Source organism: Chelonoidis abingdonii, chromosome 6 (genome assembly GCF_003597395.2).
Source record: "Chelonoidis abingdonii isolate Lonesome George chromosome 6, CheloAbing_2.0, whole genome shotgun sequence".
NCBI lineage: Eukaryota > Metazoa > Chordata > Testudines > Testudinidae > Chelonoidis > Chelonoidis abingdonii.
Window position 1 is genome coordinate 109,117,782 of NC_133774.1, and position 26,070 is coordinate 109,143,851.

General features: G+C 39.1%; 1 protein-coding gene across 5 annotated transcripts in view; it reads right to left on the bottom strand.

The window, feature by feature from the left end:
• CCDC171 (coiled-coil domain containing 171) overlaps positions 1 to 26,070 on the bottom strand; it is a 272,987-nt gene that overhangs the window by 202,336 nt on the left and 44,581 nt on the right. For all 5 annotated transcript variants that reach the window (XM_075067320.1, XM_075067318.1, XM_075067319.1 and 2 more), the window contains 4 exons: positions 23,952 to 24,044; positions 22,511 to 22,671; positions 16,618 to 16,756; positions 7,811 to 7,913 (listed from right to left, as the gene is read on the bottom strand). In XM_075067320.1, the coding sequence (XP_074923421.1) occupies positions 7,811 to 7,913; positions 16,618 to 16,756; positions 22,511 to 22,671; positions 23,952 to 24,044 (496 nt within the window). The remainder of the gene's footprint in view (positions 1 to 7,810; positions 7,914 to 16,617; positions 16,757 to 22,510; positions 22,672 to 23,951; positions 24,045 to 26,070) is intronic.

The following is a 26,070-nucleotide window of genomic DNA, read 5'->3' on the forward strand; positions in this document are numbered from 1 at the left end:
ATCTCGTACCTGTGAGTGCTTCCTGTGCTGGCCTCGTGAAGAGCGTCGATCGGGTAAGGCGCCTGGGAAAATGGGAATGACTCCCTGCCATAGACTCCCGTCATTCTGAGCAGACAGTACAAAAATTCTGGTAACCCGTCGTCATCCAATATAGCAGCTGGAGCCTAATGAGTTCCATCACCCGCCCACCTCCTCTTTTTGTGTCTAAAAAAGATTCTGTACTCCCTGGATTATCATAAGCAACTGAGTAGGCTGCCTCCCCCTCACTTTATTCTTTGCTAAAAAGTTTAGTGTTTCTTTTCCTAGCATCTTTATTACTTCATCCAACACAACAACATGGGGTGAACACTATATTACAGCCGACGGTTAGCCCAGGAGGGTGTGGAGGAGAGAAAGCACGGGTGGGGTTGTTGCAGGGGCACCCTAGAATGGCTTGCAGCTCATCATTTCTGCGGGAAAGTCTCTGGGGACTCTGCACCTGGAATGGCTGTGCTCTCCCTGGCTCTCTAGGAGACTGCCCCATTCCTAGGCAGAGAACTGACTCTACTTTAGACAAAAATAAAGAAAGAGGATGACCGAGGAGTCATTCCATTTTTGTCATGTGCCACCTGTGCCGAACCTCAGCGCGGCCAGCGCCGGAGCACCCATGACCACACCTCAAATGGTACAAAATGCATTGATAACGTCATCTCATCGCCAATGTTACAATGACAGACGTGCAATAGGGATGGTAACCATCTCATGGCTATGCTAGCAAGGTAAATGAATGCTAACTGTGTACACTGCAGTACCATGCCATACTGTCAGCAGCACCATACACATACAATGACAATGACAAAGGCAAACAGGCTCCATGGTTTGCCAATGCCATGGCCATCATGCCAGGGCAATCCAGGCAAAAAGGCGCAAAATGATTGTCTGCCGTTGCTTTCACGGAAGAAGGAATTAAGTGCGACATTTGACCCAGAATCACCGCTGTCATAGAACAGATAGCTAAGGGTAATAATCTTTTCACACTGAAAAGGGTAACACCCACACCCTGACCAGAAGCAATCAGGAGACAGATACTTTCAACATCTGGGTGAGGAGGAAGTTTGGGTGTGGGTCCTTTTGTTCTGTGTGTGTGTCCTCTCTAGGCTCTGAGGTCACCGCACCAGTCTCTACAGGCTCTCTAATCTTCGTTCCAATCTGTAAAGTACAAAGGTAAAAGACAGTAGAATAGTCCTATTATTTGGTTTTTTCTTATGTGCAAATGTGTGGGTTTGCTGATATTTAAATGTAAATTTTCCTGGATAAGGGCATGTGTTATCCTTTTCTAATAAGACGGTTTTCCACCATTTTGTACTGTCTGCCATCAGGAAAGGAAGGGGAGGGGATGCTGTTGTTCAGTGCCGCAGCACTGCGTCTACCAACAGCATGCAGTAGACATACAGTGACATTGAAAAATGGCGAGAAACGATTTTTTTCCCTTTTCTTTCACGGGGAGGGTGGGGTGGTAAATTGATGAGATATACCCTGAACCACTCGCAACAATGTTTTTGACCCTACAGGCATTGGGAGCTCAGCCAAGAATGCAAATGCTTTTCGGAGACTGCGGGGAGTCCTCAGTACCCCCTCCCTCCCTCCCTCCATTAGCATCCATTTGATTCTTTGGCTTTCCGTTACGCAGCACTGTGCTGAGTCCCTGCTGTGGCCTCTGTCTATCATAGCCTGGAGATTTATTCAAATGCTTTGTCATTTGGTCTTCTGTAACGGAGCTCTGATAGAACAGATTTGTCTTCCCATATAGCAATCAGATCCAGTATCTCCCGTACAGTCCATGCTGGAGCTCTTTTTGAATTTGGGACTGCATCACCACCCATGCTGATCAGAGCTCCACACTGGGCAAACAGGAAATGAAATTCAAAAGTTCGCGGGACTTTTCCTGTCTACCTGCCCAGTGCATCCGAGTTCAGATTGCTTTTCAGAGCGGTCACAATGGTGCACCATGGGATACCGCCCAGGGGCCAATACCGTTGATTTGTGGCCACACTAACCCTAATCCGACATGCCAATACCGATTCCAGAGCTAGTCCTCTCGTCGGGGAGGAGTACAGAAACCAGTTTAAATAGCCCTTTATATCGATATAAAGGACTTTGTTGTGTGGATGGGTGCAGGGTTAAATCGGTTTAACGCTGCTAAATTCAGCATAAACGCATAGTGTAGACCAGGCCTGAGAAACAAAGAGGTTAAAGAACATGATTTTCAGAGATGCTAAGCGCCAACACCCACTGGAGTCAATAGAAGCTACAGTTGCTCAGTATGTCTGAAAAAAAATCAGACCCTGAGCAACTTTTCCAGCATAACACAGCAAGTCAGGACACACAGACTGTGTCTTGTATTCTAAACCTATCCGTCAGACCAGGAACAACTTTCTATAAAACTATAGTTGCAGGAGCACCCTATCTATCTATTTTTTGACTATTTTAAAATCTTAGTTTATTTTTTTCTAATAAAAAATGGAAAGGTAAGTATCACTTAACCAACTGTGAAGCATTAAACAAAGCCTGGCTTTGGATACTCACATGGAGCACCAACTGCAGTCAATGGAAACATCAGACATGCCTGCAAAATCAGAATATTGCCAACAACCACTTACATTTCCCTCTTTTAATCACTTCAGGAAGTACAGAAGAGGGCTTTAAGAGATATTTCACTCTTGGACACACTAACTTTTCACTTATTTCTTAGTCCATCTTTATTACCATAGTCACACTTTGCGTTAAAACACATGCTGATTTGTGTAGGGCTTAGAGCGTAAATTGCTTTATCCCCTGTTTCTGGAAGTTGGTGAGAATGCTATTCTAGGGCCAAATTCTGCACTATGATCAACACAAAATTTTCCAGTTAATTCAATGGGATAGGAACTGTTCATGCATATCCCAGGGCATAATTCTGTTCTAATGTTATTGTTATCACAGGCTATTTTGGTCACCTGTTCCACATTAAGAAAAAAATTACACTAAAAATAAATTATGGACTAGATATGCTATCCTTGCTCTATTACTTGTATTACTGTAACACCTAGAGGCCACCTCAACTTAAATAAGACCTAACTCTGACTCCCTGCTGTCTGGTTCCATAGAACAGTGCAGGGAGCACACAACATAAACTAATCATCACCCCTTTGTGGGGAAAGCTGCAGGCAGGTCCCAGTTGGGCCATGAGACAGAAAACAAAATAGGTGCTTGACTGTAGCAAAGTGTGGAACACTACATCTTAGAAAAATGCCAAATTCTACAGTGCTCTTATTGAGATGAATGGGTCAGTTCACACTGTGTAAAGCTATTCTTTCAGGCTCTCCGCTGACTCAGGTGGACAATACTCCATGAGTTTACACTTGTTCATGCCAACCCTCAAAATGATAACTGGGAATTTTTTGATCAATCAATATAATTAATACATAATCTATAGATCAGTCTACAGAGATTCATCTCTAAAACCTTATGGGCTAGAAATTATTTTTTAAATGAAAGCTAATATTCTGGAGTACAGTTCTGTGATTAAAATCACAGAATATATCCCCTCCAAAGTATCCCACACATGGTACAAGAAGTATAACGAGATGAACTAATGAAAAATTATCAGCTAAATTTCATGGCTTTAAAAGTGACCGTGTGTGCGTGCATGTGTGTGTGTGTGACTGACTTTTTGCTTTATGAAAAATTGTTTACATTTTCCTGCTTGTTTTTACTTTAGAAATATCAGGAGTGTCAAGTTTCTTGTTTTGCTAGAGAAGTCCCATGAAGAACCCAAAGAGACTGGAAGATCTCTCCTCTCAGCCCTTAAGTAAAAGGACAGGACTGATGAACCTTTAACAAAACAGCATTTCTTTCAACTAGTTGACAGATGTTTGAATTAAACAGATGTTTAAAAGCAAAACAAAAACGACATTTTAAAACAGTTTGTCATCACAGGAAAGTTATACTAGTATAAGATAAGGTCTGAATTTAAACAGATACTATATTATTGTTATTAATAATAATATTACAGTTATGTCACTTGGGAAGGGGGTTAAGTTAAACAAAAAAAATTACTCTCATAGTGGAGTAAGTGTCCACCTGGGTGGTTAAACTGGGAAAACTATACCTGTATAACTGCTAAACTTTGCCAAGTAGACAAAGCCTAAAAGACTCTCTTCCCTTCTGTTCAGGTTTCAGTATGTCAGAACCCCATTGCTTCTCAAGCTGTCTAACACAAAGAGAGAACTCAATGTTTGACACTTTTAAGTTGTTAAAAAATGGTCTTTAAGATACCCTTTAGAAACCAAAATTGCTTGAGGCCTTTCTTTTTACATCATAAAGAAACAGAAAGAACACATTCTTTTCCCCTTCACAGGTCATCTTTAAAAGAGTAAGCACCTATTCCAGCAACATTTTTTTCTCATGTTCTGACAGAGAACAGTCATAGCGGGTGCAGAAATGTGATAAATCAGTCTCTCTCATGTATGGCCCACGTGAGAAAGTTCTGAGGCACCACTTCCAGGAGTCAACCATTGGGAGTTTATCGTCAGCTGAGTATGTCCGCAGTTGATTCTCCTTCCCTGCTATGTGACTGGCCACTAGGAACATCTAGTAGGAACATCTATGCCAACTCTCAATCCTTGAGCAAGGGTGCTGGAACAATTTTTATAGTGGGGATGCTGGGAACCATGAACCAAACTGTAAGCCCTGTATATAATGGAAACCACTTCAAGCAGAGGGTGTGATAGGCCCTGAACACCTCTAGTTCCAGCACCTATGTCCCTGAGGACTTTGTTTTTCAATACTTGCTGATGTTACGCTGCAGTTCCCAAAATATGATCCATGGATCACTGGTGGCCCATGAAGCCCTTGCTGCTGATTTGTGCAGGGCAGTCAGATAACATCGTGCTAGCATTCCTAATTTCCAGTTGGTTTCTACGTTAGACCACAAGGAAGTATTAAAAGCTCCAACTTTTTGTTTTTATTGGTCCTAGATTTTCTGCAAGTCCACTTCACAGAGCAATAGTGTCTCTTTGTGGGCATGAAAGAAATAATAGAAGCAGCAATATTAGACAAATATATACAAGAAGAAGAAGCAGGCAAGAAGAAAGCAAGCCATCTTTGAAAATATTACTACACGATCAATTGAAAAGTGCAGCGAACCTGCAAGACAAACTGTAGAATATTACTGTTTGTCTCCCCTCAAACTGGAACAGCACTTTTGAGGTTTCAGTGTTTGCTATGAGGACCCACTTGCAGCAGCAAATCAGACATTCTGCAGAGGAGCAACTCTCTACATCTGCTTTTGAAGCTTTAAATTTTTTTATTTTTAGATGTCTATTTACTCCCACCTTTAAAAATAAAAGTGCATTAAAAACAAACTACTGAATTCCCACTAAGAGGGAAACACAGGATCAGATCACTCCTTGAGATACTTACCATCAAGGGTATGAGAAGAAGGGAAAGCCTGTTCAAAGTACTATAAATTGCTTAGGAATTGCCCCTTAGTAGCAGCAGCAGACCCCGCTCCCTTTAATCCTGCAAAAGCTCCTTTGTGCAAGAGAGGTGCCATAGGCTTGAGAGGAGACTGGGAAAGGCTGCTCTTAATGGCACAAAATCCCAGTGAACCTATGGGGAAATACCCATAGGAGTTAATGTTGACGCTTTCAGCATTAATTCTCACCAGTTCCCACTATGCACCTGGAAACTGACTGCAAGGATTTATCTGGTCCAAGTGCAGGTGAGGAGGTCATAGCATCACAGTTCCAGATGAAGCCATGCTTTTATGGGAAATGGGGAATCCACAGAAATATCAGAAAGGGGTCTAGTGCTCTTTCACTCAACTTTGCCTGTCCAAAGCTTTTTATCTGGAATGACATTTGTCACAGTTCAGGGCAACTGCACCTGTATTTCCCCACTGTGGTTCAGCAAGGTGTTCATTCTCAAGGATTCCAGCTCCCCAGCCATTGCCTTTCTGGGCGGAAATACATATTTCTCTCCTTTCTGATTCGTGTATTTCTAGGCTGCACGGTTCCCTGCCTTCACTGTGTATTTTCCAGGTTGCCCAAGGACACCTGCTTGCTTTCTCTTTAGAGAGGGATACAAGTGTAACTACTACAGATATAAATTACCATACAGATTTCTATGCAATCCTACTTAATTCTTCAGGTAAAAAGCACTACAGAGAAAGCACTAAAAACAATAAAAGAACCTACACTAATTCTAGTAATCTTATTAGCATGAATCACAACCATAACATGGATTCTGGCTGGCCCAGTCCTTCCGGCCTTACCCTAAGGATTGGAGCCCTCTGTGGACCAGGGATTTGCGGATCAGAAAGAAGGCCATATGCTAGTTTAGAGCCAGGCTATTTATCTAAAACCCCTTTCTTAATCGGTGGTTCCTGGATAATTCACTTTGAAATAGTATATGCACACCTTTCTATGGGGGGGTAGCTTCTTTAAAGATGTTACAACGTGAGTCAATTTGCCTAATCATCCCGTTTTTCTTCAGATGGAAATACATACAATTCCACAATACAATACACAATTGCATTTTTAATACAATGAACTCCAAAGATGTTAAAACTAATTCATTAAGGTTTAAGTTAATTCAGAAAAGTTCATTCAGGATATTGTAGGAAATTATCAGTCTGTCACAACATTCTTTGGCCAAAAATGCAGAGAAAGTAAAAGGGGGGGAGGGGAGAGGAAAATCAATGAAAGGCTGCCACATCATCCCTCAGTGTATCTTGTTGCTAGATATTGCAGAAATGCAGATATAATTTATATAGCACCACATAACACATTAGGTTTAACATGAACTTAAAAACAAATAAACCCCTTTTCTGAACATGTTTTACCTATTTTTGTAAAAAGTAAAGTAATTCCTAAGATTATTATAACAAAGATTAGAGGAAAATATTTCTTTATGTATTCAGTTCATTTCCTGTGTGTGTTTGACAGCACTTTGTGAATACTTTGTTTGACTGGTTCCCTTGTATAGGTATGTAGATGTTCCACGCATCAATGAGAAATTAAAAAAAAAAAAAAAAAAAGTTTTTCTAAGAACATAAGATTGTTAAAAAAAAAAAATAATCACAAAAACTGACAGGGGAAATAGCGGTCAGCTGTAGTACCTAAAACTACTTTTACCTCCTTTTTTAAAATAAATTTACTAGATTTCAGATTAATGGTGTCTCAATAATTACTGTTTATCTCAGTCCCCATCTCAATTGTAGAGTAGTATGTTACAAATAATACCATGTAATGTATATGATAGAATGACACTAAATCTTCAATTTCAGATTTATATACTAATCAGAAAAATATTTACTAATATGCTGTTTGAAATTAAATGAATGCAACTCAGAGTACAAAGTACTGCTATAAAGAGAACTGTGTAACATCTTGTGTCCTACATAACCTTTGTGAATATGTGACCTTTAAGTTGCTGAAGGTTGCCTCAGAATTTGGCTCAGTTCAGTCAAAACATCTGTTCCCCTTGCAGGTAGATTGTAAGGACTTTTTTCTCAGTTGGATTTAGACACAGCAAGTGAGCCCTTTTCTGACCGATCAGATAGATCCCAGCACTTGCAAATCAAATTCTGGGCTGACAACAGCAGGTCCACAATCCGTCACCCTTTCTCAGCTAGCAAGGCCACTTGACTGCTGTGAGAACTGCTCTTATGTCATCAAATCAAAGCATGTTGAGAAGAGGGAATGCGAGAGGCATCTGCAGAATTCCCACAATGTAGTGACTTTGGAACATTGACAGATGCATCTGTCATTTTATACCTTCAACTAACCTGCTGTCCGCTGGCTTGACATAGTAAAGCTGTCCAAGAGTAACTCCAGTTCTCTCATGTTGTTTTCATACATCTCTGTTAGAAAGGCCTGGCGTTTCTTGGCCTTTATTTGACAGGGGGATGGGTGAAGGAAAAAAAATATTAAAGTGGTAAACAAAAAAAAAAAAAACTCGTGTTACAATTAACATTTCTACTGTAGAACAAATTATATAAAGAGACACATTGCACACCATTACGTTTTCCTGAAACCAAGCGGGTACAACATGATAGTACAAACAGCTAAAACAGTGTTTCGGTGTGGACTTAACATGCATTTCATATAAAAAACCAGGGGAGGGTGTGTGGGGGCCCTTCAAGCAGTCAGAATTAGTAAATATTCAAAGAGTACAGTAATTTTCTCTTCCTGCCATAAAAATAGTCATCTGCTGCCTACGTACACAAACAACAAAGTTAATTGTTGCACCCAGCAAGGACATCTGGAAAGGTACAATGCTTCTGACAAGATGAGATGGAAATCAAGGATCTGCTGTTCTGGAAAAGCCCATACCGACTGTAGCTGCAACCTGCCAAGTGCAATTGTTAGCTATATTTTCCATGTTAGATAGTGGTTTCTTCAATCTCAAAAACTCTGCTTTTTAGTTAATGTCCCAGAAGCAACAGAATAATGGAGAACACTTCAACTCCCAGCACTGGATTTTCTTTCAATAAGCTTTTCACTGGGGGACCTTGTGTGTAGGCTTTTGTTCAACCTACAGGGCTGGTCCTATTTCGAGGGGCAGCTTAATATTAAAGTGTCTGAAAAGATTTGGAATGAAATAAAATTTCAAATAAATAGTTATGTCACATCGATTATTGTTTTTTCTTCAAAGGGCAGCCCTGCATGCAACTTGAGCAGACAGGCTGGGCAGTGGGCAGATCAATGGGAGAGGCACTGTTCCCACAAACCAGTCTAATAGTTGCACAGACAATCCACAAAGGCTGCTTCAGCCCATCAGCTGATTTAGCTCCATACTCCACTATCACTGGGGTAGAGTGGGAGGATCAGCACAGCAGTAGGTCCTGTGGCCGCACACTCCATCACCACCTCACATCACACTTCTCCCTCCTCTGTGCAGCAGACCCTGCAGTCATGAAGGAAGGGCTAAATTTGTAATTGCAAGAGTGTAGATAAGTAAACTTAGTATGTAGTTACAAATATTGAGGTAGCATATGACATGTTTTCTTTTCATATGAAAAATATTGTAAAGAATATTAATAAAATGTGAGCTTAATATTTCACTCTTAGTTCAGGAGCACATTAAGCACTTGACACTGGCCAAATATGCACTCAGTAATGTCAGGAATGATTCCGAGCCCACAGCACAGCAAGTCTCTGGGCAGCTTAACAAGTATAGCTGGCCTGCCCTAGGCTGCTTGCTTGGCTGCACCACCTCACTGGCGGGATGAGTCAGCTGACTAGCTCTTAAGCCCAGCAGCAGCAGCTCAGCAGCTGCTCAAAGTATTTGCACATGGCTGTGATAGCTCCTGAGCCTGCTTGCCCCAGCCTTGCTCCCACCTTGTTCCAGTCCCGCTCCAATCCTACTTTTAATTCTGACCCAGTCCTGCCCTTGCCTCGTACCTTATCCTGCCCTGTTTTGTCTCACTCAGGGTAACCCAGCTCTGATGCTCAACTCCAATTTCTGAATTCTGACTTTGGCTCTGACCCTCGGCTCTGGTATTTGGACTCTGACTCTGGCTCTCACCCTGGACACCTATTACTGGCTATCGACTCCTGCTCCAACCACTAGGCATGACCACCCACGTCCCGATCTCTGACAATTAAGCTTAAATTTGTTAATACTGTACAAGTTAAGCAAGAGCCATGGCCATTCACTGTCATTAGACTATATTGGGATATTCACAGGAATACTAAGGCCTCAGTCCAACAAAGCATTTGAGGATGCACTTAACTTTAAGCACATCTCACTTACTTCACTCTGGTACATCCAGATTGAGTAGAATATAAGGCCTGACCTATACTACAAAGTTTTGCAGGCCCAGCTATGTAAGCTAGGAGTGCTGACGGGGTGGGGGGAAAAAATCGTACTGTTAGCTGACACAGCTATGCCGACAAAACCCTGGTTTCATAGATGCAAGTATGACAACACCAGAGTGCTTCTGTTGACGTAGCTAGAGTCATTCGGAGAGGTGGTTTAGCTGTGCTGGCAGAAGAACTCCTGTTTTCCACATTAGGGGGCTCTTGTCAATATTGCTATATCAGCATAACTATACCAGTCAAGCCTCTGTAATGTAGACATTCCCTGAGTATGTTATATTAGTATTCTGTTAAATATTAATCTGCCAAAGGAAGCCTCTAACTTTAGTTACTTAATTTTTAAAACATATGCTACATATGCATATAGTAGCATTTAAGAGCTCAGTCTGACATGAGAAACAATGGGTATTTCTACACTGCAATTAAAAAGCCTGCGGCACCAAGTCTCAGAGCCTGGGTCAGCTGACACAGGTGCTGGGTCAGCAGCTGGACTTTAGCCCAAGCCCAGGCTCTGAGATTTCACAAGGGAGGAGAGTCTCAGAACTGTGGCTATGCTGCGGGTCTTTTACTGTAGTGTAGCTGTATCCAATGGGAGTTTCAGGTGCACAGGAATATGTCTGAAAGTATTGAAGCTTCCAGATTTACTATAATCAAATATTTATATTATGGTAGCACCCAGAGACCTCATCAGGGGTGGAGCCATTGTGCTAGTCCCTGTCCATATGAATATGTAGACATGGTTTCTGCCAAAGAGTTTATAATTAAAGAAGTCCATAGTCAAAAGATGGCATCTGTCCAGACAACAAGTGGGAAAGGATTAGGTCAGAAGTAAGCAAAAATTAAAAGTACCCTTTTCATAACATCAGTGTAATGGAGAGGTGGTGAAGAAAGAAGGTCCATATCTCCTATTTCTGATCCTGACCTGTTACACATTATTTATCTTCTGATCTAAAATTATAATTCGCTATTTGAATACATTTTCCTTCCTATTTGATCATAGCACAGGAAATTTATTCTCCATAGCCCCAAGAAAATTCTACTATATTGTCTATTACATACAGACGAACACACCACTACTTATCCAAGGATCCAATCAGTTTTTCCAATGTGGGAAATGTCGTCCACCAAAAAGCTCTCTTATGAGCTGATAGCATATCACTGGCAAACAAGGACAAATATATGCAATTTTCTGCTGTGTTCTCTCCTATTCAGTTCAAATATTTTATAAAATGTGTTTTACTGTTTCAATTTTAATTATATGTGCTGTATATCTACTAATATATTATTCATGTGTGTTTCAGTGTTAGGTCCCCTGTAGCATTTACATGGGTTTCCCTATATGATAGTTTGTACTACACTTCACAAAGAATTTCCAACACAACTGAAATCCATATATACACAAGTGCTTCTTTTTGCAGAACACCACTACAAATATATTGTAAAGGATTATCTTTTCCACAGGATGCAAATACATTAGAAGGATTTACCTTACAGTGCATACTATCAATAGGAAAATATAACAGTATGGTCAATATCACAGTAAGAGAAAGGCTTTCTTTTTAATGTAAGCCACTCTAGTACAGACAAGGTCATACTGAATATATCCCACGGAAAAGTCTTTTTATAAGCACGCCTAAACAAATGTATTTTTTTCCCCTCAGCCTTCCATTTTTTTTAATTCACCACATTCTAGTTTATTTAGCCTTCATCGTTTCTCTGTACTCACATTTGCTAACTGTGTCCATAAGTCTCCATGCCAATTTTAGTATCTATTTTTCAATTGCAGTAAAGATGACAAGGAAATTCCTTAAACTAGCCAAATCTTCTATATTTTACCCACAAACAATTTAGTTTCCTTCCTTTCTAACTCCTGTTTCAGTTCCCTCTCCCCCATCATTGCAGCCTATGATTTTTTCCTTAAATTTGTGAAGTGGAAAACCTAAGCATAGAAGTGAACGTGCACTGCAGAGAATATACCAAAGGGTTTCTCAGTTTCCTAATGCATGTACTTAATGAGAATGAGAAAGGTTCTACACTAGAGGTCAGGGCAGCTGTATTCATGGTGCCCCCACCAGTTTTTGCAAGATCGAAGCTTTCGTTTACATTTTTTAGAATGTTTCTAGTCCTTATGGTTGTAAAGATATTTTTCTGAGTACTGAGTCTGAAAGTAGGGTTGCCAGGTGTCCAGTTTTCGACTAGAATGCCCAGTCAAAAAGGCACGGTTGCGGCTTTGGTTGGCACCGCTGACTGGGCCGTTAAAACTCTGGTCGGTGGTGTATTGGGGATCCGGGACTAAGATAGGCTCCCTACCTGCCTTGGTTCCGTGTGGGTCCCTCTGTGGCCCGTAGGCGCATGAGTGGCCAAGGAGGCCCTGCACAATGCTCCCGCCCCCAGTGCCGGCTCTGCAGCTCCCATTTGTCAGGAACTGCAACCAATGGGAGCTGTGGGGGCAGCATCTGCAGCATGAAGGTAGAGTGTGGAGCCTCCCTGGCTGCCCACAAGCTTAGGGGATGAAGGGACCTGGTGGCTGCTTCCTGGGAGCTGCAGTAAGTGCTGCCGGGACCCCACAGCCCAGACCCGCTCCCACACCCCAACCACCTACTCCAGCCCAGAGTCCCCTCACACACCCAAACCCCCTCCTGCAGTTTGCACCCCGCTCCTCCCCACACACATCCCAACCCCCTGCCCTAGCCCTGGGCTCCCTCCTGCTCCCCAAACTCCTCATCCCTGGCCCCACCCCAGAGCCCACAACCCCAGCTGGAGCCCTCATTCCCCCACACTCCCTATCCCAGCACAGAGCCCTCTCTTGCACCCCAAACCTGTCATGCCCAGCCCCATACCAGAGTCCGCACCAGGAGCCCACATTCCCTTCCCACACCCCAAACCCCTGCCCCAGTCCACTGAAAGTGAGTGAGAGTGAGGAAGAGCAAGAGATGGAGGGAGTGAGGCTAGAGTGAGCAGGGGTGGGGTCTCAGGGAAACCCAAGATATAACCTGTGGGGAAGAACAGTATGATAGAAGAAATCACTACACTAAAATCGGTTTTATATAGCAAAATTTTCCAAAAGTGGCTCCTTACGTTTTACTAGTTAATATTTCATGTGTACAAATTACAGGCACAAGTCCCACATCTGCACATGCAATTTTTTACCTGAATAAATAACCATTTGTACATGCAATTACCTATATTTTTTCAGATGCAATTTAGATGCACAACTTCAAAAATTTGACAACCTCTGTTTGAGAGACCTCTGTTTTGCACTAAGGCTTCAACTCAGAAAAGCACTTAAGCAAGCATTGAAGTCTGTCCTATGCAGGACAGCACTTAGGCATGTACTTAACCTCAGTGGGACAAACAAACAAACAAAAATAGATTAAGTAATTTTTTTTTCTGGATTAACATCAGCATTACTGTTCCTTTGCATTTATATAGCACTTCACTTCTTCAAAACAGTACAAACACTAACTAATCATGTTTTATACTCTGCGTATCAACATACCTGACTTAATTGTTACAGAATCTGAGATATTGCCAATCTACAGGAAGTACCTCTGCAGTGACTTATGTTATGACCTTCAATTCTTAATAGTCTAGAAGCAGCTAAGCATTCTTTCAGAATCTCCAAATATTATATATGGCTGACATACCAACGCAGGAAAAAATGTTTATTGAAATAATATCGACATTTTAGTGAGGAATTTGAAAAATCTAGGAACATATATGTTTAAATATTCTCATTAAAGTAAGTTTGCATTAGAAAATAAAGTTCATTCTGTTTCCTAATATACTTTATTAATAAAATGATAAATTCCCAGAACCTTCACTATATACTTTTACAACTCCGTCCACACAAAATAAAAAGCTTCAACTTCTCCTTCTCTTCAGGAACTAAAAAGTTAGGGTTTATCTGGTGCTAGACGGCAGGAATCGAAATCCAAAAGCATCTTAAAAAAAAAAATTCTAGCCACAACTTCTTTTTTAGAGGCCAAGTATAGAGATGCAGCCATTTTGATTTAAAGCCAGTTCTGAACTACAATGTATATACCCATTCTTCCAAATTCTTATTCTTCAAACTCTAAATTCTTAAAGCTCTAGTTAGAAAGAACAACAAGTCTGAAAACAGTTTCCCTAACAATAACACAAGGAAATCTTGAGATCTTGCCCATACTGAATATTGCCCAGGCAATCCTGTCTGGTACTAACAGATTCTACCACACTTGATCCATGCAGATTTGTGGCAGACTTTTTCAACATGCTGAACTTTTAAATTAAAAGCAGCATAAATGCTTTATTTTATATGCAGTGGAGCCATAAAGACAAACGTTCTTTTTAATATAACAATTTTCCAAAGAATGAGCTTGGTCCCAACACAAGTTACTTCAAAAAACAAGAGTTTGTCCTTAAAATATTTTAAATGTTTGGTAATATTTCCTGAAATGTTTTAAAACAAAATCATTGTATTAGAGCAGATCAGTGGGAAACCATAGAATGAGATTATCTGAGTCTGAAAAAAAATGGGCATTGAGAAGGTCTAACTTTAAAACAAAAGGAATGAGAGAAAGTACCAGTAATTATTATACAAGAGAATAAAAGTATTAACATTTCTCCCACTGAGAATTTCAGTTCAGAAAAAGAGCAGGTTGGTAATAAAATATATCATATATATTTCAGTTTTTAGCCAGAGCTTTTTGCTTTAACAATAAAAATGATAAAAACTCTTCAGCACGAAAAAACAAAAACACACACTCTACCTATTCCAGCTTCTCAAACAAAAAACAAAAAAGTCTTCAGAGAAAAATACTGAGTTTAAAAAAAAATCTAATCCAGAAAGGGGCTTTGAATACCTCTCCTGAACAAGCCTTTTAAAAGGTGGCTTGCATATTTCTGCCTCTTCAAGGCAGTCTTGAGGATTTAAGTCACCTCAGCAGCTTTTTCCACCTACCCAATATGTCCCTTTCAGTCACACTGCAATGCTAGTTTTGAGGGCTCCTTTCTGCTTTACCATAAACTATATAGGATTTTCTTCTGAAGCCTTAATCTCTCAAGTGGCAAAAAGCATATACGTGTAATTTACATTCTCCTAAGCAAAGTAAAAAAAAGGGAGACAGGAGGAGGAAAAAAGAGCGAGAGATATGACATGGCGAGAGTATGCACTCATCCACGTTCCACTGAGAATCGTCACAGCCCGCAGCTCACCAGCTCTAGTTTTACACTTTTAAACATCAGCCAGCAATTGGCAGTGGTCAAGAAGGCACTGTTGCATTCCTGTCTTACGGGTTCTGTGGGGTTTAGAAAGGATGGCTTAATTTAGAGCGAGTGTCCCTTAGTACCTTGACCTTAGATGGAAGAAGTTGGTCTCTTCTCCGGAAAGAGAGGAGCTGGGAGGAAACACTCCATTGAAACAGCCAGTCCAGGAGGATACAGAGTCAAGTTTTTGCTGAAACAGGTTTATTAGTTTACCAGTTTTTGAAGGGGCATTGTTAGCAGTCTGAATAAGAAATGTGACTCAGCAATACTATGTTTTATTAAATAATCTAAATAAATACAAACCCAGGGATCATCAACCACTTGGTTTATTTAAAAAAAACAAAGATACTTCTGACCAGTTTGTTTGCTGGGGTTAGGCAAAAATGAAATGATGAGTAATTTTCCATTCCCGTCCCCTTATGAGCTCTTGCAGTTGTACCTGCAGTGACCTACTAATACAATTTTGACACAAGTGGGAGAAAGACAAGGGAGAAGTCATGGTAGAAGTAAAGTATTAAACACTGGAGTGAGCAGCCAAGAGAGCAATGCAAGAAATCCAAAGATTTGCACCAGTGGTGGAAGTCATAAGAACGGCCATACTGGGTCAGACCAAAGACCCATCCAGCCCAGTAACCTGTCTACCGACAGTGGCCAATGCCAAGTGCCCCAGAGGGAGTGAACCTAACAAGTAATGATCAAGTGATATCTCCACCCTCTGACAAACAGAGGCTAGGGACACCATTCCTTTCCCATCCTGGCTAATAGCCATTAATGGACTTAACCTCCATGAATTTATCTAGTTCTCTTTTAAACCCTGTTATAGTAAAGTCCTGTTCTATGACTTTATGCTTGAAAAGGTCCGAGAGAAAAGCTGGGGTGGGGAAAGTAATCAAATTGGGACCATGTTCCTCATGGGTGGATGTATATAATGTTTCTCCTACCAAGTTTCCCTTTTCTTTAATTGACTGCAACAAGCCTGCTGATCCTTCTGATGCAGACTTTCGCTGTAGCTCACTGACTAGCATGATGGCACCCTCCCTGCTATGTATAGTGTAAACATAGCCTTAGGCATAGAGGTGAAGTAACTTGCCCAAAGCCATACTAGCAAGACAGTGGCAGAGCTTATGGGCTGGTCTATACCAGGGAACTTACAATCGGCACACCTACATCTCTTAGGGTGTGAAAAACCCACTCTCCTAAGACATATAGCTATGTCAACCTAACCTCCGCTGTCGACAGCACTGGGATGATGGAAGAGTCCTTCCATTGACATACCTCTGAGGAAGGTGGATTAACTATGCTAATAGGGGTAGATGTAGATAGCATCCAGGCTGAAGTGCTATAGCCATGCAGCTGCACCATTGCAGCTGTGCCTCTCTAGCAGTTTAAATGTAGACATACCCTTAGGTTAGACGTACAGTGCAATCAAATCATTTTCATAACATTCTTCAGCTTTTTATATAGTAAAATATACAATGTCATCTGCTGGCCCAATAAAGCAAGTGCCACAGGGTTTCTCTCTTACCTTTGCAAGCTCCTCCTGTAATTCTTTGCAACTTTTTTCATTATCCTGGAGTCTCTCAGAGAGGTCTGTAATTACTTTCTTCTTTTCCTCAATCTCTTCATTTAGTTGCTTGTTTGTAGAAAAATACTCTTTTTCGAATCTGAAAAGTTTCAGTGTTAGAACAGGTTTTTCAAATATATTTTTGTCAACCAACATTATATAGTTTTAAACACAATTGACAGCTGTACTATATATCGTGTTTTCATGCCATAAGGCTTTAAAACTTGCCTTTACTTTTTTTCATAAAAAATCCACTCTTTAAATGAAAGGCTATAAGGAAATAGTACCTCCCCTTAAGATAACCAAGTGTGTGTACTGTGCCTGCAGTCATAAGTAAAATAGGTTTAGTGGTCGTGATGTGGCCTCTAGATTACATTTAATGAACAAAATTCACCACAGTTCAATTACCTCAGAAATTGACTTTTATTCAGTCTCCAGGCAAGTCTTGCCTAACCAGCTTTCAATTAAAACGTAACAGTAGCACCCACAGTGTCTATATGAAATCTGGTTATGTTCTATTCTAAATTGTGTGGCATAGGATTTTAATGTCAAACAGATGTCCAAACAATCATTTAACAATGGTTGAATTCTAAATGCTAGGGAAATTATTAGCCTTATTACTCACTGTTACCAGAGGTGATGTCCAGGAGCTCGGAGTGAAAAATCTCATCATTTTCCTTGTTTTTAGAATTTTAACAGCGGGATCTTCCCCCGAATTTGTTTGTTTGTCTATTTGCTGTAAAGAAGGTTTATCCTTTTTGAGCCATCCAAGACAGACTTGTGAGACAAGGGAAACCATCACTGAGAGAAGGGAGGTTGTTCCATGATGGCAGTTTGGCTTGGGAGAGAACCCAGACTGTCTAGGGCAGAGGATCACAGCCTTGAAGTGAGAGAGAGTCAGGGCTCTCTGCACTTTTGGTCAGAGGGAATCCTGGGAAATGCAGTCCCAAGTCCCAGAGGATGACGAGATTTGTAGGCCTCCACAGCAAAGCATAATTGGAAAGGGGGTGGCAAGATAGTAGCAGTCATCTGCTCCCTTATAAAAGGGAGGTTGAAGATGCCAACAGCCCCTTTGAGTGAGGGAGAACTCTACTTGTTTGCTTTTGACTTTAATCACCAGATCTTTGGGGAGAGTCTGGAAACTCAGGAATAGTTGGGAGGAAGGAACTCTGGTGAGGGTCTGTTTCTTTTAAACTTTATTACAAGACTTGCCATTTGTCTATTTGACTTTAAACTGGCACTTCTCAACCCTAGGGAGGGCTGTGTTTGTTTGTAAAATACTCAATTGGTAAAAGTCAAGCTGATATAGCAGCTAATAAAATTGCCCAGATCAGCAACAGAGGTGAAATAGTAGAACACCACTGTTTAGTTTTGATGCTAGAGTCGATAATCCTTTCTCTATGTCTAATGTACTAATCAAGTATGTTAGTTAAGCTCTAAAATGGTTATGCCATTTATAGCTGGCTATTTTAATTTTGGTTTTCTAATATTTCAATCCTCCCAGTAGGTATTTTTTTTTTTACAATATAAATCTATTATTAAAGGTTTAGTACTAAATTTATAGATCAATATCTCTAATTCTAGTGGTATCATAACTGTAACAGTTATGTCCTCTCACAATCCAGTGTTAGTTTATCAAAATAAGTTGATTAGCCATAGTCAAAATATATTTCTAAAAGTCATTCAGAAATAAAAAACTGCTGCTCCCTAAGGAAAAACTGGCTATTCATTTTTTCCTGTTTTTCTAATTTCTTTCCAAGCTTACGTTTAAGGCCAAAAAAATTATACTTATTATGGTTATGCAAAAACCTTTGTTTTTCAATTTAAAGAAAAGCAGGTCTCTTAACCTAGATAATGATTCTGATATTGATCCAACAGATTATTAGATCTGAGACAGCTGAATGCAATCTAATATTTAATTATTCTTATGAACAATTACAATATAACAGAGCACTGAGATTTGTGTAAATCTGTTTTTGCTAAAGATATTGTGAAAGACAGCTAAAAACATGGTTATGAATTTTTTTATAATTTGTAAATATTTTGTATTATGATTTAGTGTAAATTATAAATTTAAAAATAAGTTAGGCCTTGTTATGGAGTAGATTACATCTGACAAACAAAAAATTCACCACTTCCAATAGTTCCAAAGTTACCTCAAGTTGCTGGTTTTAACCATTATTAAATTAATGTGCAACAGTAGCACCCAAATTATCCATATACCGTATATCAAATATGGTTGTCTGCTATTCTAAGTTGTGTGTTGTACAGTTTGAACTATTTGCAAACTTTCAAACAGATGTTCAAACAATCATGAAAATGTGGTCTAATTCTAAAAGGTTTAATTTTTATTCTTAAATTATTATAATTTGTGTTTCCAGAGCACATTCAAATATCAAAGCAATTAAAACATTAAGACTTAACATCATGGTTACATTGGTATGTATTATTCCCATTTCACAAAGGTGTAAAAAGAGGCACAGACAAGTTAAGTGACTGCTCAAGGCCACTAAAGAAGTCAATAAAACCCAGATTTTGAATGTCAAGCCCTATGCTGTAATCACTAGACAACATTCCATATTCACATCTGATCAAATAATGCTATCGTACTATGTCCACAAAAATCTATGAATAAACACATATATGGTCTTATCTTGCAAGGCTCTGCGATGCCTCAGGTCCCAGTAAAGACAACAGGAGCTGAGTATGCACAGCACTTGCAAGTGCATGTCCCTGCTAACAATAACTGCCAAGGCAGAACCCACTGAGTTACTTTAATAAAACAAAATTTATGGAAAGTTAAAGAGTACTGTATCCAAACCACTTTGTTTTATTCTCAGCACCCAATTTTATGTGTGGAACAATTTAGGTTATCTTAACCCCTTTTTCGTTTAAAAAATAAAAGCACCTGTGAATTTTTTCCATCATCCAACTTTTGCTTCTAGATTGGTAAAGCAAGGTCCATAACTATTTTTTTGCATCCTGTTTTAACGCAAGAGATCTGATAGTTTGGAACACTAAATGTGAAGAGAAAAAACAGAGGTATAGCAAATAGCAGATGGGACCTCTTTCAAATGACCTAGATCCGATACTGGCCTTCCTTTTTTGTTCCTCTTTGCAGTGAAGCATGCTGAGGAAGCCAGGGATACAGAGTTCTCTCTCTACACCACCCCATACCCTTCTGAAGTCATGCCAGAGTCCAAGATTAGGAAACATTCCAGAGGTACGCATTTTGTTTTACTTTTGGATGTTTGCTTGGTCTCAATAGACTTCTGATGTAAAATGGTGGTGGAGAGGACAAACCGAAAAAACAGAGAAGAATTGTAGCGTGGGAGTGGCAGGGAGAAAACAGATGACCACAGTCAGTGGGCAAACCTGATGGCAACAAATTAGGCTGTTACGGATAATTAAAGAGCATTCTAATGCAAGGGTACTACTTTGCTTGCCTCCTGCCTTCATTTTCTAAATATTCCCTTTTGATCACTCCGAACCTACTGATTACCAAAGAAAATCACATACTTTCATGGTGGGAACCATGTTTATATAAAAAGGCTGTGAATGGGAGAAAGGAGGTTCATGAGACAGTTGCATGAACCACCACCCCTACACATCTGTAATTATATAAGTTCCCTGTGGCAATTACAGGAGTTTCTTAAATGAAAAAATATTTATGTATTTTTAGATATCTTTTCGTAAGATTTAGCAGATGAAAGCATGGAAATGGAACAGGCAACATGTGATCACCTGCAAGCGTTCCACAGATCACAGCTTAGGAACCTCTGATCAAGCACAATATTTGTGCAATTTGAAAACAGCTGGGGGGGGAAGCGCATACTAGAAGAATATGACATTAAGAAAACAGAACAGTACAAAGCTGGTAGGAAAATTGTATTGAAAGAGTAAATATTTCCTGGAAGAAATAAAAAATATTTAAGGAAAGGATAGTGGAAAGAGAAAGCCTCTGGAAATTTTTACTAAAGCAGTAAAATATTTTCCTTTAGCAGTCATATTAGGACAGGTAAAACAATAAGAGATAATTGGTTTACTAAGTTGAGTGGACTTCAGTGGATTCTACACTATTCTAGCTACCAAGAGGGAGGAGGACTGGGGACTGGAAGATGAATTACTCAAGTTAAAACATTAGGAGCCTAAAGTCTCTGCCATGCAGCTTTACCAATGTCCAGCCTTAAAATCACTTTCTTGGTTGATTCCAGGACTTTGACTGAAATAATCTAAGAGTTGGATTCACAGAGTTGATACCACATACAAGGATAAGTTAACGAGGAGAATAAGAGCAAAGTATATTGAAAGATAAACTAATTAACATAATCTTTGACTAAAGCAGTCAAATATGTTTATAAATGGGTTATCTCATAAAGGAAGTTTAATGCACAGCACAAAGTTAATCAATATTTAGACCAAAGACTGTAAGGTCAAGAGTACGCAGTCTACTTCTTATCCCAAATTTATTATGCCATAAATTGTAAAACTATCAAATTCATATATTTAATGAAGTTTTACACAAGGTGAAAAGGAAAGCATCAAAACAAGTTAAAAAATTGCAGAAATCTCCCAAATAAAAACAAATTAGCTCATGTAGGAAGTCACACTGTAGTATTGATTTGTCTCCGTATCTAGGAGGGGTCGCCATTTGTAGAACAATGAATTTTTGCAAAATCTTCATGCTTGCATGGAAGTTAACAGCAGAGAGCGGATTCTTGGGATAGTTGAGTTCCTTGGTTAACTCCACCAAAGATACACCAGGGATAAATGTAGTCATTTGTGTTTAAGAAAAGGAGCCCCTTTTGTACTAACCCCGCCCCGGCCCGCAAAGACATTCTAAAGTGGGCAAGCACCAACCAGGGAGGCTCATTCCTCATTTTAAGTGACACCTGGAGCATGCAATTATATCAAACAAAAGGTGTATTGTGAAGAGGAATTCAAGCATATACTAATTAGAAACTAAGCACAGGATGCAATCAAAATAAGTGTATAAGCACTGACAGTCTGTTTGTGCTGGTTATAGACACTGAATATGTTTCTCTTAGCAACTGTTCAAAGCTATTTCCTGTAGTAACTGTACATACTGTAAATAAAAGATACTTTACTAATCCCAACCCCATGTCTGTACACACTCTTTTTCCAAAAAGGAAAGAAATCATACCTTGGGATCAAAGTTTTCTAACCACTCAGAAGTTGACATTTTACTAATTTTGAGATTCTGAGCCACAAAGAACCATAAGACCATTAGAGAAGCTTTAACAAAATTATAGGCTGAAAGGGGAAAGAGTTCTTAGACCATGGAATGAGCAACCCAAATACCCAAAGAAAACCTGCTTCAAGTTTCCCAGACCTGAAGAGCTCGGTGTAAGCTCAAAAGCTTCTCTCTCACAAACAGAAGTCGGTCCAATAAAAAAACATTAGTTCACCCACCTAGTCTCTCTAATATCCTGGAACCAACATGGCTACAAAAACACTGCATAGAAAAGCTAAAAGGCATTCCTCGCCATGAATAATCTGCAGCTTCTCTATGAAAGTCTGTAAATTAGAGTTTCCCTAACAAAAACAAATCCATATTAACTTGCTAAGATGAAAAAAAATGTTGTCACATGCAACGTTGCTAGCAAAAGTCCCAATATGAATGTTTTGCAAATGATCCCTATAACAATAAGTCACATTTCTCTATCTTCCGAGTGTGTGTATATGGACCAGCACTGATAAAATGTCAGGCCTGTTCAAGTGTGTGTGATCATGTCATCTTCTAGTGACTGCTACCTAAGAAGGATGTAAATTATAATACTACACACACTGTTACTGCTGGCTTACAATACATTTAGTAGATAAATAAACTTACATATTGAGTTTTTCCAAGCTCTCTTGGGCATTACGTTTCTCTCTCTCATATGCATTTTCCACCTCTTTGAACTCTTTCCTGATCATTTCCAAATCAGAAAGAGCTTCTGCTTGGCTGGCTTTTTCTACCTGCAAAGCTCCTTCAAGGTCTCGAATCCTTAACTACCAAATGATAAGAAAGCAATTAAAGCAAGTTAGGGAAAGCTATCATTAATCTTCAGCAGTGTTCTCTTTTGCTGTGAGAGTGTGTGTGTGTGTGTGTGAGAGAGAGGGAGGGAGCGCTGAGCACATGAAGGGATATGAATACATACTATAAAGAGCAGAGAAAAATAAAAAGATATAAGGTGCTTTCCCTCAGACTACTATACTTCAGTGGAATTTAGATTTTATTCATTTAAGTACACTGGTAAAGTTTGTCAGAGGTTTTCTATTTTTTGTACATGAATCCAGTTCCATTAAAACATAAAGCACAGGATTGATAGCGAAGATTAGAGTTCCTTACAATGGAGAGCAGAAATGTGACAACTCCATGTGCATCAACTATTAACAGAAAATCTTATCAGTGTTCTGTTTGTAAAACAGATCCCTTAACACCAAATAAATTTGCCCTCCCAATTCAGTTATATTTTGTAAAGGAGGAAAATTTAATATATTTTTTCTTTATTCTTTTTTATATTAGTGTTATTGTCATTTAGAAAAGTATTTCCAGTGAGAACTAGAGGGCACAAGAACAAGAAAATAAAATGGGCTACAAAATGACACTAGTTAGTCTGAATGCAAAAAGAGCACAAATAATGAAAAGGATAAATTTTGAAAATGAGTTCAGGACCTTTTTAAGTTTCCTTGTTTGTTCTTTAAAATAAACTGTGATTAACTATTTATTTGAAAGACCATCTAGAGTAACCTGACAATAACATTTGAATGTTGATGAATATGTACCAAGCTTGCTCACGTTTATTATCTGCCAATACTGTACTACCATTTTCTTTGAAATTCAAATCTGCTCATTGAAAATTATATTTAAGCATTAGTTTCAGAGAGAACTACCGACTGAGTTACATAGTTCGTTGCTCCCATGAAACAGTTGCATATGTGCTTTACATCTTCATTCAGTTTCATCAGCAATCCTGGCAAAAATATAATTATTGAGTATTTTAATTGTAAAGGAATGTTTTAATAGGACATTTCCTTTTGACAGTTTTGCCACAATTTTTTTTTTTAATTTCCCCTATAGTCATGCAATAACTAGTATGCATTTAGGCCCTGTTTCTGCAAAAAGTTCTCCATAGGCTGCCAGTATACATAGTTCTACTGAATTGGGACTACTCACATATATAAATGTAAACACAGGTGTAAATCTTTTCAGGATTGGGGCCTTACAGATCTACTAGCTGCTCCATCATAAAGTGTGGAAATTCCACACATATTTAACACAGGTTTACCTGGATAATTTCAGAATTAAATTTGGATTCCAGATGTGCTGCTCTTTCTGCCTCAATATTTTCTTCCAATTTCTTCACTCTCACAGTAGCTGCCTAAAAATATGAAAAATATTTATATTCCCAAAAGGCAGATATTAACTTAAAGAATCCTACACCTTGAAAATCCTTTTTAAAAATCATAGTCCTATTTAGGTGAACGCTATTTTATTATACTAGTTCAGATGACTAGGAATCCACACTCCCTGCTGTTGCTAGGCTATTTTGGTTTTTATCCCTGTTACATGTTTATTTAAAAAAATATATATACACAGATATCAAAAGAATGGAATTTAGCCAAATTCACCAAAAACTAAAAAACCCCACACCCAGTAATGATAAATTATTTTTCTATTTAATTACTGTGTTCCATACAAAAAAAATTATTAATGCAATATTAATATTGAGAAATGAGGCACTCAGAAGTCAAATAATGAGCAGATAAGACTGAAAGCTCAACATTCTGTATTACACCTCTACCTCGATATAACACTGTCCTCGGGAACCAAAAAATCTTACTGCATTATAGGTGAAACTGCATTATATCGAACATGCTTTGATTCACTGGAGTGCACAACCCCGCCTCCCCCGGAGCACTGCTTTACCGCGTTATATTCCAATTCGTGTTATATCAGGTCACATTATATTGAGGTAAAGGTGTACTAAGAAATTGCCAGTTGAACAAAATATAATACAGTTCAGACAGATAATTGCAGTATAGAATGTACAATCTTCATTTCAGTGATGAGATCGTTAAGACACTATGATTTGTTTGGGAGGGACTATGGTTAATGTCTGGGTCGACAGAAAAGAGACTTTGGTGCTAATTAAGATGCTATAAATAAACTGCTATGTGATTACCGACAAAACACATAACTTCTTTGCCTCGGGATGTTGTTATGAAGCCTATATAATATTTCTAAAGTGCTATCTAACTGTAAAGTATTATTAGGGCTTGGGTCTCTGTCCTATGATCATTCTCCTAGGCTTTAGTGGGGAGAAGAGGAAGTGGATAACTTGTTTAGCAAATATCCTGGCTGGTTTAAAGCCATTTTGATTAACTATCTCACTTTGCAATTGAACGTGTGCACAAATGTGCAGCACATCTATGCTGAATGTTATAGTTCAAGTGTTAATGCGATTTTCTATTGCACTTGTGCCTGAGTACAATTTCAAATGTTCACGACTGTATTTCTAATAAATGTCCGCCCAATATTTAGCAAGGCACATACAACTCAATATTAATATGTCCATACCAAATTTCTACTTTCAAATTTATGTAGCTTCCTGGGAGACGGGGGGTGGGAGGGAGTGAAATTGACCTTTAAAAGGAACATAGATATATAGCGGGGAGGAAGAGGGAGGTGAATTTTACATATATTTTTAGCCCTTGTGTGACTCAAAAAAAAAAAAAGAGAAAAACCTGAAGAATTCTCTCAAAAATCACCACCACCCACAGGGTATCATGCCTCCCAACCCAATGCATGATAATCTATTTGATAGGATACACAAAAGTCAATGTAATTAGGTCAGATTAAAAAAATAAATAAATAAAATCAATCATGAAAGCTGGAGGGATATTTCCATTTACAGCCCATACTCCTGGAGGAGTCTCAGCATCTAATGGCCATGTCATGGGATTTCTTTTAATCTTATAAGAGACCCCCATAGTTCAGCTAACTATGATTTGGCAGCCTCCAACACATGAAATATTGAGGATTCACCATACTTTTGTGTAAAAAACAAATATCCTGAAATTTATGAACTGACAATTCTGTTTCTCATATAAGAAAAGTAAATACACATTTCCCACCACAACTGTTTGTCAAACAGCATTCCCACCCAGTTTTTTAGCACCTGTACACATCACAAGACTTTATTCACAGACTGCTGTTTATTTCCCAAGAAATCTCCTTTCCAGACCAAACACTGCTAAGTCGAAACGGAAATAAAAGGCACAATTCCAGAAAAACTTTCTGGGCCAGACAAATCCCTGGTGTAATTAATTTGCTTAATGAGTGTGCAATACTATGTATAAGAATGACCATTTGATATTATTGCTGCCAGAATTACAACAAATCTT